Source organism: Neofelis nebulosa, chromosome 8, assembly GCF_028018385.1.
Source record: "Neofelis nebulosa isolate mNeoNeb1 chromosome 8, mNeoNeb1.pri, whole genome shotgun sequence".
In the NCBI taxonomy this organism is placed as follows: Eukaryota; Metazoa; Chordata; class Mammalia; order Carnivora; family Felidae; genus Neofelis; species Neofelis nebulosa.
The window spans coordinates 20,186,301-20,203,072 of NC_080789.1; the positions used below are offsets into that span (position 1 = coordinate 20,186,301).

The 16,772-nt window shown below is 36.3% G+C and overlaps 1 protein-coding gene across 9 annotated transcripts in view; it reads right to left on the minus strand.

Moving 5' to 3' along the window:
* The window catches only part of MYBPC1 (myosin binding protein C1), an 87,323-nt gene that overhangs the window by 24,719 nt on the left and 45,832 nt on the right, over positions 1 to 16,772 (minus strand). For all 9 annotated transcript variants that reach the window (XM_058741634.1, XM_058741637.1, XM_058741632.1 and 6 more), the window contains 10 exons: positions 16,394 to 16,518; positions 15,372 to 15,477; positions 14,051 to 14,217; positions 12,445 to 12,607; positions 10,666 to 10,772; positions 10,221 to 10,354; positions 3,835 to 3,994; positions 2,681 to 2,785; positions 1,745 to 1,933; positions 740 to 874 (listed from right to left, as the gene is read on the minus strand). In XM_058741634.1, coding sequence (XP_058597617.1) covers positions 740 to 874; positions 1,745 to 1,933; positions 2,681 to 2,785; positions 3,835 to 3,994; positions 10,221 to 10,354; positions 10,666 to 10,772; positions 12,445 to 12,607; positions 14,051 to 14,217; positions 15,372 to 15,477; positions 16,394 to 16,518 — 1,391 coding nt within the window. The remainder of the gene's footprint in view (positions 1 to 739; positions 875 to 1,744; positions 1,934 to 2,680; positions 2,786 to 3,834; positions 3,995 to 10,220; positions 10,355 to 10,665; positions 10,773 to 12,444; positions 12,608 to 14,050; positions 14,218 to 15,371; positions 15,478 to 16,393; positions 16,519 to 16,772) is intronic.

Below are 16,772 nucleotides of genomic sequence, written 5' to 3' on the forward strand. Positions count from 1 at the left end.
TTTTAGGTACACTCTGGCCCATATTTTCTTGTGTCATTTTCTCTTTGTCTATTATTTCTATCAACAAGTCTTTTTTTAAACTGTTTCTCTTCTCCTTCTAAATTTCAGTGATTACATTTTTATATACTGAGACAAATTCCTGTCACATGTCAAACCTATTGCTTACACCCTCTGAGATTTAATGCTGCCACTGAAAGTTGTTCTTAATTCTCTTCCTCCTCCTCCTCCTCCTCCTCCTCCTCCTCCTCCTCCTTCTTCTCTTCTTCTCTTCTTTTCTTCTTCTTCTTGAAGGCATGATCAGCAGCTAGCCAAATATATAGTCTCCCTTTATTACCCAGAAGTAGGCAGCTTTTTTGATAGCAGACCTCTACTCTGTATAGGGTTTAGAATGTCCAACTTGCTTCATCCTAACTAGACTTTTATTTTTCTTGGTGCAATTTAACTCCACCAATTCAAGAAGTGGAAATCCCTGAAGTTTTGTCAGAATCCCTTCTTTCTATGTCTTAGACTTATCGTGGTGTCTAATCTGGCCGCCTATCTAGTATATTTTTGAGATCTCCATTTGTTAGCATCAAGTACCAAAAAAGGGCAAATTTTTTATCCATCTTAGAAGGAAGACTTTTGCTTGTTGTCATTTTTGGTAGGAAGGAGAAGAGTTCCCCAGAATGATAACAAAAGAAAGGGGGGAGTATCTCACCTATTGATGATGGTATTCATTTTAACTACGAGTTGTACTTACTTCCTTCAAAGCAATACTCTAGCACATAGCCATCTAAACCTGCTGCACCAATCTGGTCCGGGGGCCTCCACTTCATTGTGACAGTGGTGTCAGTTACGGAGTCAACGGCCAGAAGTGTAGGAGGGCTGGTTACAGCTTCAAAGATAAAAAACAAAAAAGAAAGAAAGAAAAGAAAAGAAAGAAACAGAAGAAATGATTAACTATGGTGTTACAGCACAAGCTGTGATAAAAATTAACTAGGATATAAATAAAAATATACAGAGAGGCCTATGTCTTAATAAAACTCAGTGAAGACTCCTTGAGGATATGCTGCGTGGAAGGTAAAGATCTGCTAGGCGTGGACAATTTCAGAAACGCTGCCACACTTTCCCTCCAGTTTGGGAGGTTGGCATGAGAGGCTGGGAGGCCTAAGGAAGTTGAAAAAAGTCAGAGTTTGAGATCTAATGATCCAGAGTAAATTTCCCATAACCCTCTAATTTTAAAGTATAAATCCTGTACTGAATCTTCTTTCTATTGAAAAAAAGTAGTACTTCACTACCATAAAAGAGGAAAACATCTTATCTTCTATTTCTTTGCCTTTACTGAACTGACTTTGTTAGTTCATTAGATAGCATTTAAGGTGTGATGGTAAAGCAAAGAGACTAGTTTTCAAGAGTGCTTTGTAGAAGTGGTCTCTGTTTAGTTATAGTGTTTACACATAGGTCCTGAGTTATACCTTCAGAAGGACAAATGGGGAGTGGTCATGTGTCAATGGCTCAGCTTTGTGTTTTCAGTGGGAAGCAGCAACCAGATCCACATACAGCTTTCACCGGAATTCTGGTAATAAATTCCAGGGTCTACACTATGAAGACGTTCAGTTCTACCAAAGTTGTTTTTCAATTTCTTAGGTGCCCCTAACCACCTCCAACCTCCTGCTCACGCACGACTCTAAGAAACCTTGTTAGAAGTTGGAGGGAAGAAGTCAGGGCAATGATTTCCATGACAGAGACACATCTCCTGACTTACCCAAAGGAACAAAAGGCTTGGAGGGCATACTGGGCTTGGAGATACCAACGGCATTGACTGCAAAGATGCGGACCTCATAAGCTACACCTTCAATCATCTTCTTGGGCTCAAAAGTTGTTTCTTTGCAGAGATCAAAATTTAGCCTCATCCATCTGGAGCTTTGTTTCTTTTTCCTCTCAATAAAGTATCCTGCAGGTGACATGAAATGGAAACTAAGGTTTTTCCATGGCTTCCAAAATTAAACTTTGTCAGATATTAGAATTCATAAAATCTCTAAGTAAAATAGTCAGGTATGCATATATTTTTAAGCCACCTTATTTTACCAGTTGTTTGAGAGAAATTATAGGGAATACAAACATTAACATCATAGGATATAGATAAAAGTAATAGGACTAGAAAAAAATTAAAATTGCACAGGAAGATAAGAGAGAAAAATAAATCACAGCTATATAGACTATAGAAATACCATTGTTACAGTTGAGTAATAGATTTGGCTAGGAGTCCAAACAATGTAGGTTAGAAGAGGGAAAACTCACTTTTGTGAGTTTCAAATAGAAAAAATTCTTGTTCCACAGGGAAGCAAATTCTTTTAAATATTTATCTCTAAAAATTTTTTTTTCATACACATAATTCTATGGAGCTAGATATTTACTGATTAGAACAACTTAAAGTTAAACCTATAGATGTTGCAAAACTAGATATTAAATGTAGATGTCAAACAAAAAAGAGAACAGTCAGATGATATTCATCAGTTATTTCAATCTCAAGTACTTATAAAGAATCCCAAAATATATTTCAATTTGAATGGATATTTAAAGTCATAGTAGAATAGGTTTTCTTCTACATGCAATATTTTAAAATATGCTCTATACTAATAAGCATAAAGAGGACTTCAACTTCAATGGTGGTTTCACAGATTGACCGACATGCAGTTACCTAAGATTGGGGACCCTCCATCATAGACAGGAGGCTCCCAGTTCATGATGCACCAATCATCTCCCACATCTGTCACATTTGGTGCCACTGGAGGATCAGGGATGTCTGTAGCAAACAAAAAATGGAATAGAATAGAATAGGATAGAAAAAGTAAAATAAAGTAAGAGTAAGTGAGAGCACAAGAAAAATGTTAATTGGAAAATCAGTTTTTGGTAATAATCATAGAAGCAGTGTTTTTTCTGAATGCTTTTCCATGTTTATTGAAATGCATGTAGTAACTAATTTGGACAAAAAGTCATGCTCCATATGGGATAAGGGAAGGTGAGCCCAATAAAGATAAATATAATATGTATTCAAGTCCTTTAAACCAGTGTCACAACATTAGAGAGCAAGCCCCATATGGAACTCAAGATACTTGTCCTTTACCTTGAAAACGGTAAACAAGAAATTATTGCATAATATCAGATGTGATTTCGTGTTGTGTTTTGTTTTGAACTACAAAGTGAACTGTAAATCAGTTGGAAGAATCAAGATGTTGATTGGTAAAAATCCAAGTCAAAAATGGCAAGTTACCATATCTTATTAACATAATTCAGTGTCTGATAAAGTGACCTTAGTTTCTGGTCCATTTGAAATATGATTCTTAAGGGAGAAATAAAGTGAGATGAAGAGATCATGAGAGCTTGGACCACCAATAATCTGCTGGACTCATTTCACTTGGTTTCAAGCTTAGGAAAAATACACCTAAGTTGTCATCTAAGGACTAAGGCAAATCTTACTCTTCTACAATGATTGTGATGTTGGAAATTGTTTAGCGATTGTTTCAGTGACTTTAAAGGAAACTGAAAGGAATACAACTGTGGAGAGCTAATGACCAGCAACCCCAAACAGTTAACTTTAGTTACACATTCCTGCAATTGGACCTCTGGGCAAGAAAAAAGAAGACACGAAGAGAAGAGAAGGGAAGGGAAGGACAGGAAAGAAAAGGAATGGGAAAGGTAGAAAAAGAACAATGGTGATTTATAAAACATAGCTATCTGTGTTTCATTTGTTGACTACCCAGAAGAGTTGAGAGAACCAAGAGCTGGCAAAGTCTACTCTGGATATGGACATGTAAACTTGATTCTAGAAGTTTGTTGAACCAGAGGACTTACCCACAACTTTAATCTTGATGCTTGCATGTGCTTCCCCAGCTTCATTTTTCAGATTTATGTGGTAAACACCAGAGTCATCTCTTTCAGCGACGTCAATAACCAGAGTGCTGCTGTCAGGGTAAGATTCTGCTCTTATCCGGCCACTGCCCTCCATAATAGCCTAAGGAGGAGAGAAACAAAATACGGCATGACCTATATGACAAGGACTATTCCAAAGTACCTTAGAACTTAAGCTGGATGTGGTGCTAAGGCCTAAAATACATGTTCTTAATGTAATCCTCCACCAACCCTAAAGACAAAGGTGTTAACATCCCATATTACAGGAGAAAGCTGTGGCTCAGGGCCACATGGCTAACAATGAGAAGAACTGGGATTTGTCTCCAAAGCCCACTAAGCACGAACCCACCAAAGAGAAAGCTGAAGGACTAAAAATAGGAGTGCAGAAGTGTTATTTTAGTAGAGGAGTCTCTTTGTACATGAAATTAAATATTTAAGAACTAATCATGACTTGCTTATTTATGTGTCTTGAAAATTTAGAAATACTGAAGAGGGTTGAAGAAGACCACAATGCCAGTTTTCCTTACAAGTTATTGAGTATTGAATTTTCCCTTCCAATAGGACAGAATGAATGAATGAATATCTAATTCCCAAAGTAAAGACAGAGTGAGGTTGGGCCTTCCATTATATTTTCTTTCTTTATTTTCTCTTTCTCCTCCTCTTCCTCCTTTTTCTCCTTTTCTTCTACCTCACTTCTTTCCTTCTTTCTTTCTTAAACCAGAAATTTGAAGTAGCATTCCATTTTTCTGATTCCTAGGTCATATTTCCTATATGACAATGAATAGCCAGCATACAAAGAGAAAAAACAGAGAAGGTCAAGGTAATTTAGAAACTGGGTAATTTTCTAATAACTATTAAATTAACTCTTTACTTTTTTGTGTCTGGATTAGGACTCATAAGTCTTCAATAACATAAGATTGTGAGAGCAATAAGAATACCTGAGATAGTTTTCATAATTCTTCTGTTTTATAATAGAACAAAATTTTCTCATATTAGCCAAATTCATTTTTTTTAATATATGAAATTTATTGTCAAATTGGTTTCCATACAACACCCAGTGCTCATCCCAAAAGGTGCCCTCCTCAATACCCATCACCCACCCTTCCCTCCCTCCCACCCCCCATCAACCCTCAGTTTGTTCTCAGTTTTTTGACAGTCTCTTATGCTTTGGCTCTCTCCCACTCTAACCTCTTTTTTTTTTTTTTTCCTTCCCCTCCCCCATGGGTTTCTGTTAAGTTTCTCAGGATCCACATAAGAGTGAAACCATATGGTATCTGTCTTTCTCTGTATGGCTTATTTCACTTAGCATCACACTCTCCAGTTCCATCCACGTTGCTACAAAAGGCCATATTTCATTCTTTCTCATTGCCACGTAGTATTCCATTGTGTATATAAACCACAATTTCTTTATCCATTCATCAGTTGATGGCCATTTAGGCTCTTTCCATAATTTGGCTATTGTTGAGAGTGCTGCTATAAACATTGGGGTACAAGTGCCCCTATGCATCAGTACTCCTGTATCCCTTGGGTAAATTCCTAGCAGTGCTATTGCTGGGTCATAGGGTAGGTCTATTTTTAATTTTCTGAGGAACCTCCACACTGCTTTCCAGAGCGGCTGCACCAATTTGCATTCCCACCAACAGTGCAAGAGGGTTCCCGTTTCTCCACATCCTCTCCAGCATCTATAGTCTCCTGATTTGTTCATTTTGGCCACTCTGACTGGCGTGAGGTGATATCTCAGTGTGGTTTTGATTTGTATTTCCCTGATGAGGAGCGACGTTGAACATCTTTTCATGTGCCTGTTGGCCATCCGGATGTCTTCTTTAGAGAAGTGTCTATTCATGTTTTCTGCCCATTTATTCACTGGGTTATTTGTTTTTCGGGTGTGGAGTTTGGTGAGCTCTTTATAGATTTTGGATACTAGCCCTTTGTCCGATATGTCATTTGCAAATATCTTTTCCCATTCCGTTGGTTGCCTTTTAGTTTTGTTGGTTGTTTCCTTTGCTGTGCAGAAGCTTTTTATCTTCATAAGGTCCCAGTAATTCATTTTTGCTTTTAATTCCCTTGCCTTTGGGGATGTGTCGAGTAAGAGATTGCTACGGCTGAGGTCAGAGAGGTCTTTTCCTGCTTTCTCCTCTAAGGTTTTGATGGTTTCCTGTCTCACATTCAGGTCCCTTATCCATTTTGAGTTTATTTTTGTGAATGGTGTGAGAAAGTGGTCTAGTTTCAACCTTCTGCATGTTGCTGTCCAGTTCTGCCAGCACCATTTGTTAAAGATACTGTCTTTTTTCCATTGGATGTTCTTTCCTGCTTTGTCAAAGATGAGTTGTCTCATTAGCCAAATTCAAATCTTAAGATTGTAAAAGATTTTCTGCTTTATTTTTAATGTGAAAAGAAAATACTTAGGGTGGTGTTGCATTATCTTCTTTAGTTTTCTATATTTTGTTTGCTTGTCTGTTGTGCTATATAATTTACATAGAGTAAAATTCACACTTTTTATACATAGAGTTCTATGAATTCTGACAAATTTGTGTGATTGTGTAACTACCACCACCACAATCAAGATACATACCATTTCCATGATCCCCAACAGTGTCCCCATGTTCCTTCACTGTCAACTCATTCACCCCTACACTCTGGTCCCTGGCAACCACCAATCTGTTATTTATCTCTCTAGTTTTCCTTTTTCCAGAATGTTCATATAACAGACTCAAACAGTATGTAGCCTTTTGGATCGGTCTTCTTTCACTCAGCATGATGCTGTTTAGATTCAACCATGTTGCTACATGTATTACTAGCACCTTCTGTTTTACTGCTGAGTAGTATTCTATTGTATATTCCATGTGCAGTTGGATTATGCATGTACAAACTGTATGTTTGTACAATTGGACTTTTGGGTTGTTTCCAAGTTTTGACAATTATAAATAAAGCTGTTGTAAACATTTATGTACAAGTTTTTGTGTGGACATATGTCTTCATTTCTCTAGGGTAGATAGCTAGGAGTTTCACTATAGGATTGTATGGTAAAGTGCATGTTTAACTTTATAAAAAAAAAACTACCAAACTGCTTTCCAAAGTGGGTGGACCATTTTGCATTCCTACCAGTGATGTATGAAAGTCTGATTGTTCCATATCCTTGTATTTGGTATTAGCAGTTTTTAAAAATAATTGTTGTTGTTGTTGTTGAGCTTCTTTCATTCAGCATAATTATTCATCCAAGTTGTTGCATACATCAGTAATTCATTCCTCTTTACTGTTAGTAGTATTCCTTTAATCCTTTTACATTTGTTGAGACTTACTTATGGTCTATCTTGGACATTTTCCATACCAATTTTTTTTTAATGTTTACTATTTTGAGACAGACAGAGAGGGAGGGAGAGGGAACAAGCTGGGGAGGGGGAGAGTGAGAGGGAGACACAGAATCAGAAGCAGGCTCCAGACTCTGAGCTGTCAGCACAAAGCCCCGTGAACTCACAAACTTTGAGATCATGACCTGAGGCGAAGTCGGACGCTTGACCAACTGAAACATACAGTCGCTCCTCCATATGCAATTTTAAAATAATGCCCATTCTGGGGGCACCTGGGTGGCTGAGTCGGTCAAGCGTCCGGCTTCAGCTCAGGTCATGATCTCATAGTCTGTGAGTTCAAGCCCCGCATCGGGCTCTGTGCTGCCTGCTTTAGATTCTGTGTCTTCCTCTCCCTCTGCCCCTCCCCTGCTCATGCTCTCTCTCTGTCTCAAAAATAAATAAAAGCGTTAAAAAAAACTATAAAATAATGCCCATTCTGTATGTGTCATTGGAGTATTCTGTAAATGTCAATTAGATCAAGATGGTTGCCAGTATTGTTCACATCTTAAATATCCTTACTGATGGTCTGTCTTCTTGTTTTAGCAACTACTAAGAGAAGAGTATTGAAATCTCTAATTTATCTGTTTTTCTATTGCAATTTTTCTATTGCAATTCTATTATCTTGCTATTTGTTTTCTACTTGCCCTGTTCTTTGTGCCTCTTTTTCTGCCTTCTTTTAGATTAATTAAATATTTTTTGTGATTTCATACTATATCCTTTGTTGGCTTATTAGCTATAACTTTTTGTTCATTATTTTAGTGGTTCCTTTAGGGTTTATGGTATACATCTTTAACTTTTCACAGTCTACTTTCATGCGATATTACAACAATACCTCCCTTTTCACCCTCCTAATTCTTACTTTCCATTCTTTTTTTTTTCTTGACCTTATGTTTTTATTGTCATAAATTTTACTTACAGTACAAACAACAGTATATTATTATTTTTTTTGTTTAAACAGTCAATTATCTTTTAAAGAGATTGAAATAATACAAAAAAACTCTTATGTTTATCCACACGGTTATCATTTCTGATGCTCTTTGTTCCTTTGTGAAAATGATTCAACCTGACATTATTTTCCTTATGACTTAAGGACTTCTTTTAGCATTTCTTGTGGTGCAGGTCTGCCAGTGATTATTTCTTTCAGCTTTTATATATCTGAAAATAATTTTATTTTGCCTTTGTTTCTGAAATTTTTACTCAGTATAGAATTCTAGGTTGATATATATTTTTTAGAATTTATAGAATTTTTTAGAATTCATAGTATTCTAGGTTGACAGTTTTTTCTTTTTTTTTTTTTTTTTTTTTCTTTTTTTTTTTTTGACAGTTTTTTCTTTAAAGATGTTGCCTCACTGTCCTCTCACTTGCCTTGCTTCCAGAGAGATCTGCTGTCACTCTTTTCTTTATTTCTATATATTTAATGTGACTTTTTTCCCTGTCTACTTAAAAACATTTTTTTTTTTTTGTTAATCATAGGGTTTGATCAATTTGATTTTAATGGGTCTTGGTGTGGTTTTTTCTTTTTTTCTTTATATTTTTTATTTTTGTTATTTATTTATTTAATATAATTTATTATCAAGTTGGTGTGGTTTTATTAATGCTCTTTGTGCTTAGATTTTATTGAGCTTCTTATATCTGCAATTTTAGTTTTTATCAAATTTGGAAAATTTTAGCTCTAATTTCTTTACATATTCTTCTGTCCTTCTCTTGGGGGACTTTAATACATATACATTTCACTGTTTCAAGTTGTTCCAAAGCTTAATGATGCTCTTTTGTTTTTTCCTCCAGAAAACAGAAAAGGAAAAAACACTCTTCAACTCTTTTTTTTTTTAATTAATAAATTATTTTTGGGGTCAGATTTAGACTCACTGCAAAATTGTGGAAAGTACAGAGAGTTTTCATATAACCCCTCCCCCACACAAACCAACCTCCTCCACAACTGACATCCCACATCAGAGCAGTATATTTCTTATAATCAATGAGCCTACACTGACACATCATTATCATTCAAAGTCTATAGTTTACATTAGGGTCCACTCTTATGTTGTACATCTGTGAGTTTTGCCAAGTCTATAATGACATATGTCCATAATTATAATATCATACGGAATAGTTTTACTGCCCATAACACATTTTATTTTAGGAGCCACAGAATGACACTTGAGCTAGTACTAGTCTACCACCCAATCTTATTTATCATTTTCCTCCTTATTCACTCTGACCCAGTCACACTGGCTTTTCTTCTGTTCCTTCAACACATCAAGCTCATTTTTTCCTCTCTTCTTGTCCTTTGCCCTTGCATTGACTTTACCTGGAAATCTTTTTCCTTTGATCTTTGTATAATGGTTTCTTTGTCATTCATAGAAACTATTGTCATTTACCTTGCAATCACTTGCTAATCATATTACACTGTTTTAAAAAAATCTTCATAGCACTTATTACTATCCACAGTGATTTTGTTCAATTGTTTATTTACTAATTCATTATCTATTTCTCTTCCACTTCATTCCCTCACACCTATTAGAATGAAAAATGGGATCTTTACAGCACATGAAAACATGCCTGGTCACATAGTAGGTAATCAGAAATATGAAAAGTAGATGAATGATGATTATATTTGCCTGAAAACCAGTGATTTTTCTTTTTTAAAAAATTTTTAATCCTTATTTATTTTTGAGAGAGAGAGAGCTGTGAGCTGTCAGAGAGAGCTGTCACAGCTGTCAGAGCTATGAGAGAGAGCTCTGAACTGTCAGCACAGAGCCCGACACAGGGCTCTAACTCACGATCAGTGAGTTCATAACCTGACCCGAAGTCGGATGCTCAACCGACTGAGTTACCCAGGTGCCCCAAACCAGTGATCTTTCTTAATCCAAGGAATTACATCTATACTGTACCCTTGTACATTTATTTGCTTTCTTCTTTCATTTGACTATTGGAAGGCAGGAGGTGTGGTGGTGTGTGTGTGTGTGTGTACTTAAAACAAACCTTATCTGCTCGGCTCCAAAGGGCTTTGGGAGGTGGTTCTCCGGTGACAGGAATTTCAAGACGAAGCTTGCTTCCTGCTATTACTGTCACTGTATTGTCAGCATCAAGACCATCCAGGATGATCTTAGGAGGATCTAGAATATTAAATATGGTCTTTGTTATCAGACAATCATTTCCATGTGAATATCTGGGCCAGTACTTTGCTAGTGGTAACTATTGATAGAACCAACATTTTATCTGGCCAAAAAGAATATAAGAGGAATCAAAGTAGTTGGTGCCTGGCACCTTGCAAAGCTACTCCATTGTAAGACTTCTTAAGAATCAACTATTATGCTTAGTGACTTATACCAATTCATGTATATCACAGTTTTGAATGTGTTATATTTCCACGGTAAGCAAAATCAAAAAAACAAGAACACAACTCTGCAATGATTTATCTACTCACCGACAACATGAACTTTGGCAGGCAAAGTAACAGAGTAGGCATCTGGTGCAAATACATAATCACCTTCATCCTCAGTAAGAGCATTGGCTATCACTAACTTGTGGATTCTAAGGAAATTAGAAAAACATTTCTAAGAATTTGCAAAGATTTAGATTGTATATGGCCCAACTGAAGAGACACTTGGACTTTATCTGATTAAGAGATAAGCCTATCTCCAGGCTGGAGAGAAAGACAGACCAAGAAACAGAGAGAGAGAATATAAATGCGAAGGCTTAATTATCCTATTTATGGATCTTCATCAAATATTCATTTTTGAGTATATGAAATTATTTGTACAAATACAGCCTGATTATTATGCACACAAGAGTCTAATATTCCTTTTTCATCACATAGCTTTAAAAAAAGGCTAAAATACAACATCTCACTAGTGCCATAATTTAAGATTTAAAAAATTACCAAGGACATTCTTGGTTTTGGCGTTATATGCCAAATCTAAAAGCAGTAGTTCTTAACTTTTTGGGGATCAGCAAATATCTGATGGATACCATTGATCCTTTTTCTGGAGAACAGTATGTATTTTTGTACACACAGACTTGGCTTACAACTTCAGAGGATTTGTGGGACCTCCCTGGAGTACATTCATGATCTTAACCAGATTCACAACCAGGATCCCTAGATCCAAGTTTAAGAACTCTTGCCTTAGATCTTTGCTAGATTCTAGGATATTATGTCTGCCCCCCAAAATTGTGGGAAGGTCATGTGGCACTTATCGGTTAGGGACAGTTAATCCATTTGATTGAATCCATAGGATTCAGTATCATTCCTTTAACCTTCTGTTTATATGGAAAGAATCAGTTGATGGCTTGTTTTTCTTTTGCCCTTTTTTTTTTGTTGTTCATTCGTTTGTCATTTTTCTTTCTTTCTTTCTTTAATTTAATTTTTTAAAATTTACATCCAAATTAGTTAGCATATAGTGCAACAATGATTTCAGGAGTAGATTCCTTAATGCCCCTTACCCATTTAGCCCATCCCCCCTCCCACACCCCCTCCAGTAACCCCCTGTTTGTTCTCCATATTTATGAGTCTCTTATGTCTTGTCCCCCTCCCTGTTTTTATATTATTTTTGTTTCCCCTCCCTTATGTTCATATGTTTTGTCTCTTAAAGTCCTCATATGAGTGAAGTCATGATATTTGTCTTTCTCTAATTTTACTTAGCATAATATTCTCCAGTTCCATCCATGTAGTTGCAAATGGCAAGATTTCATTCTTTTTGATTGACAAGTAATTCTCCACTGTATATATATACCACATCTTCTTTATCCATTCATCCATCGATGGACATTTGGGTTCTTTCCATACTTTGGCTATTGTTGATAGTGCTGCTATAAACATTAGGGTGCATGTGCCCATTTGAAACAGCATACCTGTATCCTTTGGATAAATACCTAGTAGTGCAATTGCTGGGTCATAGGGTAGTTCTATTTTTAGTTTTTTGAGGAACCTCCACACTGTTTTCCAGAGTGGCTGCACCAGCTTGCATTCCCAAGTTGATGGCTTTTGAATAGACAAAGTACCATACCATGAGGTGCAGATAAAGGATCACTGGTAGGACATGATATAGAACAGAGAAGTCAGACATTCTTGCTATTTGGAAGCCAAGAACCAGAAGAAGATCCTCTCTTTATGACTACTCTCCAAACTTCCTCACCAAATATGTAATTTAGGAAGTAGAGGAAGAGTGCATATTGAGACAAGTTACAGATCGCCTAACTTGCTTACCTTCCTTTGTGAATGACCTTCAGACGGTCACTTTCTTGAACAGGTAGGCCATTTTTAGTCCATTTTCCTGATATGTTTTCAGAGATTTCACACTTCAAGCAGATTTCTTTTCCAAGGTTTACAGTTTGATCAGTCAGAGGTGTCAAAATCTTCAGAGGTTTCACTACAGAAACAATACTTATAAGTGCCAAACCCAAACTCCAGACAGGCCAAGATGGTATCTTGTTTTGAAAATGAGAATTTGTTCCAGTGCAATTGATATATTGGGGGACAACCAGAACATAACACAAATTTTGTGTTTGATTATGCATGATTTCATTCATGAAAAAGAGGAAATGGCACCCAGGTGAACTGAGCCAGGTAGAACTGTACAAAATGCACACACACGTGTGCACACACACATAAACGTCAAACATCAACCAGCTGCTTGAATTCACCCATGCAATACAAACCATACTCATGCACATCTGAGATTACCAGTGTCCATCCAATTTCAAATAACCTCTTCTCACCATGTCACAGTATCTCAGTAACCACAATACTCCCCACACTGCTTCCACAAGGAAATTTTAGGTCTCATTTAACATAAAGTGCCATATTTATTAACCATTTGGCCTGTGTAAAACTGTGATACTGTTTTTTATTAGGTTCTTATTGTTTTGTTTTAATGTGTGGCTGACAAAACTTTTGAGTGTCATGCCCATAACTTCATTTTGCCCATTAGTTTTGTGGTTTTATTGCATAACTTTGTGTAGCATATTGATTTTAGAAATGCATGTGTTGTATTATAGCAGAACTGACTGTATTTGCTTTAAATGGATACAAATATCTGTCCATGGCTGAAAAAACTGTTTTGGTATTAAAGGAAAATGACCACAACTCCGCGATACATAAGGAGTGAGTGTAACTGAGATAACTTCTGAATAATTCAGTGATCCTATGAATCATAATTGGACTAAGAAAGAAGTAAGGAAGCAGGATTTCTTCTCTGCATGTGTTACTACCAAACTTCCTGTGAGATTTGCTATCTTAATTTCATGGCCAGCTGGAAGAGACAGACTCTGCCATTGAGGAGTGACTACTATTTGGAGGTATTTGGGGAAGTACATAAATTCTCTCATGCTTCTGGATCTTAGTAGTAAATGGGTTCTTACAATGTTCTCATTTGATCCCCCTTGGTTTGAGTAACTTCCTTCTCACTCCAAATGTAATTGCAGAATGTTGAATGTTTATTTAATGAATTGATAGCAAATTCACTCATGGGTTGCACAAACATTTTCAGGATTTTATATTGTATCTAAGTATTTATCATCTACTTATGTGGTCTTGGGATTACAGTGCTTCTTAACCATTTGGACCATTTCTGTGGCAGGTGATTTTTATACTTCCTTCCCAATCCTGTGTTTTACTATTAAACTGAGTAGTCGATTTCTTTTTCAGAGACCCTGACTGATATGACATAGACACTCAGAATGAATCCAATTTTACATATTTATAATTGCCACCAGTAGAAATAAAATAGATAGAAATGTTCCTAAAATTGAATTAACAAATGCAACACCAGTAGATACGCAACTTGGAAGATACCCAAGGAGATCTTACTTACAGTCAACACTAAGTTTAGCAGATGATTGTCCTCCCGTTGTCATTACAGAATATTCTGCACTGTCAGCCTTCGTTGCTCCCTCTATGATCAAAATATGTTTTTTGCCCTCAACTTTAATTCGATATCTTGATTTTGGACCAGGAATAATCTCCTCACCATTCTTAAACCTGAGTTTAAATAGATTATAAAAAGTTTTATAAAAGACCCTTCAGGAAATGGACCTTATTGGTCTTGGTTTTGTTTTTTTTTTGTTTTTGTTTTTGCTATATCCTGGTATCTAAGAACTATTTGTTGAATTAAAGAATGTACGATCACTACATCAAATGGATTAATAATGTAACAAGGATTGTCTAAAAAATTACATTAAAAGAACATAAGCTCTTTCTTCTCATACAAGATCCGTTGAATATGCTATGAGAGAATATTACCTCTTCCACTCACTAATAAGAATTGCATCACTTAATATGTTTTAAATTTTTTTAATGTTTATTTTTCAGAGAGAGAGAGAGAGAGACACAGAGAGAGAGACAGAGAGACAGAGAGGCAGAGAGAGGGAGACATAGAATCTGCAGCAGGCTCCAGGCTCTGAGATGTTAGCACAGAGCCCGAGACAGGACCAACCATGAGATCATGACCTGAGCCAAAGTTGGATGGTTAACTGGCTAGGCCATCCAGGCACCCCTCACTTAACATGTTTTAAAGATAGCTATGATTCTAGATTAGAATGAACAATCTACTCTGTACCAATTACCACAGATTCATGCTGTGTAATTTACTATACTTTTCAACAAAGCATTTAATTTTATTATGAATCTCTTAGTTTTAATTTTGATGTTACTCACATAGAACTTGAGAAAACACTCTTTAACTGGACAAAAAAATGCTTTTATTTTTTAAAATAATTGGTGATTCTTAGCCTAAAACATTTTTCTGAGGTACTATAAAAATAAGGTAACTAGGGAAAATATATAATATTTTTCCATGTAAGTTGCCAGTGTGGCATGGTGAGAGTAAGCAACTTTTGGAACTTAGGAGCATCCATGGGATTTGGAGTCAAACAGATCTGGACAACCATGAGCTATCCATTTCTTACTAAGTGCCTACTTCCCTACATTTACCAGTCTAATTTTCTGGATCATTTTCTAGTTTCATAGGTGAAAAAACTCCCAGCATCTTTGTAGTTTTAGTTACCATTTCTACTAACACAAATGAGGTTGTGATTTTTTTCATATGTGTAAAAGCCATTTCCTGTTCTTCAATCTATAAAAGCATATTTTAAAAAATCTATTAAAAATGGACAGACCTCAGGAAAGTTACTTACCATTTCACATTAGCATCATCTTCCGACACCTCACATTCTAATTCCACTCTTTCCCCGCAGTAGGCATTCATATCTTCCAGCTGTTTGGTTACCATAATTGGAGGCTCTGTTTAAAAAAAAAAAAAAAAAAAAAAAAAAAGGAGAATCAGAATCATTAAATGCTTGAAATCTTCTCATGACCACAGATTTGTTCACAGATAAAAGACCAACAGTAAGAAAGTATCATCTACCATAGGGTTATGGTTAGATGGTGGTAGATAGTTGGCAGGTGGTTTTTTGTTTTGTTTTGTTTTATATCTTTGTTGTCAAAATAAATAGTTAGCAGCCCTGGGTAAGTTTTCCCAATTTTCTCAGACTCTTCAAATCAAATCAATTACTGTTCTGGAGAGCAGACAAAACATGTATCAAATATCCTTCCTTTGGCAAATAAGAAACCACGTGGTAGACGTTTGTGATGGAGAATCTCTGACAGTATGATTCTTTGGTTCTGGTTGGAGCTCTGATTGCAGAGCTCTCTGTATTCAGAGGGCTTCATCTACACCCTCCAGCTCCTTTCACAATGTTTTAGTAAAAGATTGTCTTCAGCACCCTCGGTGTCAACCATTGATTCCCTTTCACTAATAAAACCGATTTTGAGAGAAGTGTATTTGCAATCAGCTGAATGTGTGAAATGAGGATTATTCAGTAAAGCTTGTTGGGTTTCAGAAGCTATAACTAGAATAATTATACTGTTTGCTTGAGTCAAAAACATGAGGTATTTAGACTCACCAGTCTTCCCCCCCACCCCCTCAGCTTTTCTAGTCTTCAACAAACTTAAAGATTAATTAGGATACGTAATAACGGCCAGTGTAGAGGAGCTTCCATGCAGAGCCAGTCTGTCCCCAAGCAAACCCATTTCTAGGCGTGCTGTTACCTGTGCCCTAGAGCTCAAGAGCTTACCTGTCACACTCATTTTGATAACTACGCTTGGGAGAAGGAGTGCCAAAGGTTGTTGAAGACTACAGTAAGAGATTGCACTTTACCTCGCACAAACAGCTCGGTGGAACATTTCTCATCACCAGCTGTCACATAATACTCTGAATCATCCGTTAGCGCACAGTTATTGATAAACATGATTCTTTCACATCCTTTATGTTCAAAGATGTATCTGTTTGAAATGGGAGGGAGATAACAGTCTGTGAACTTGATTTTATTTTTTTATTACCAGCAAATTTGGCTTGTAATTCAGCAATGTTTGAAAGTCAAGGATATAATTATGATCTGCCATTTATGTAGCATATCTTACATAGTTAACAGAAAATGTGAAAACTGTTGTTAGCTTCATAATGCACACTGTAATGCATATTCATATTTACACATAATATTTAACATCTGTATTTTTATAGACGTTTTATTTCATAT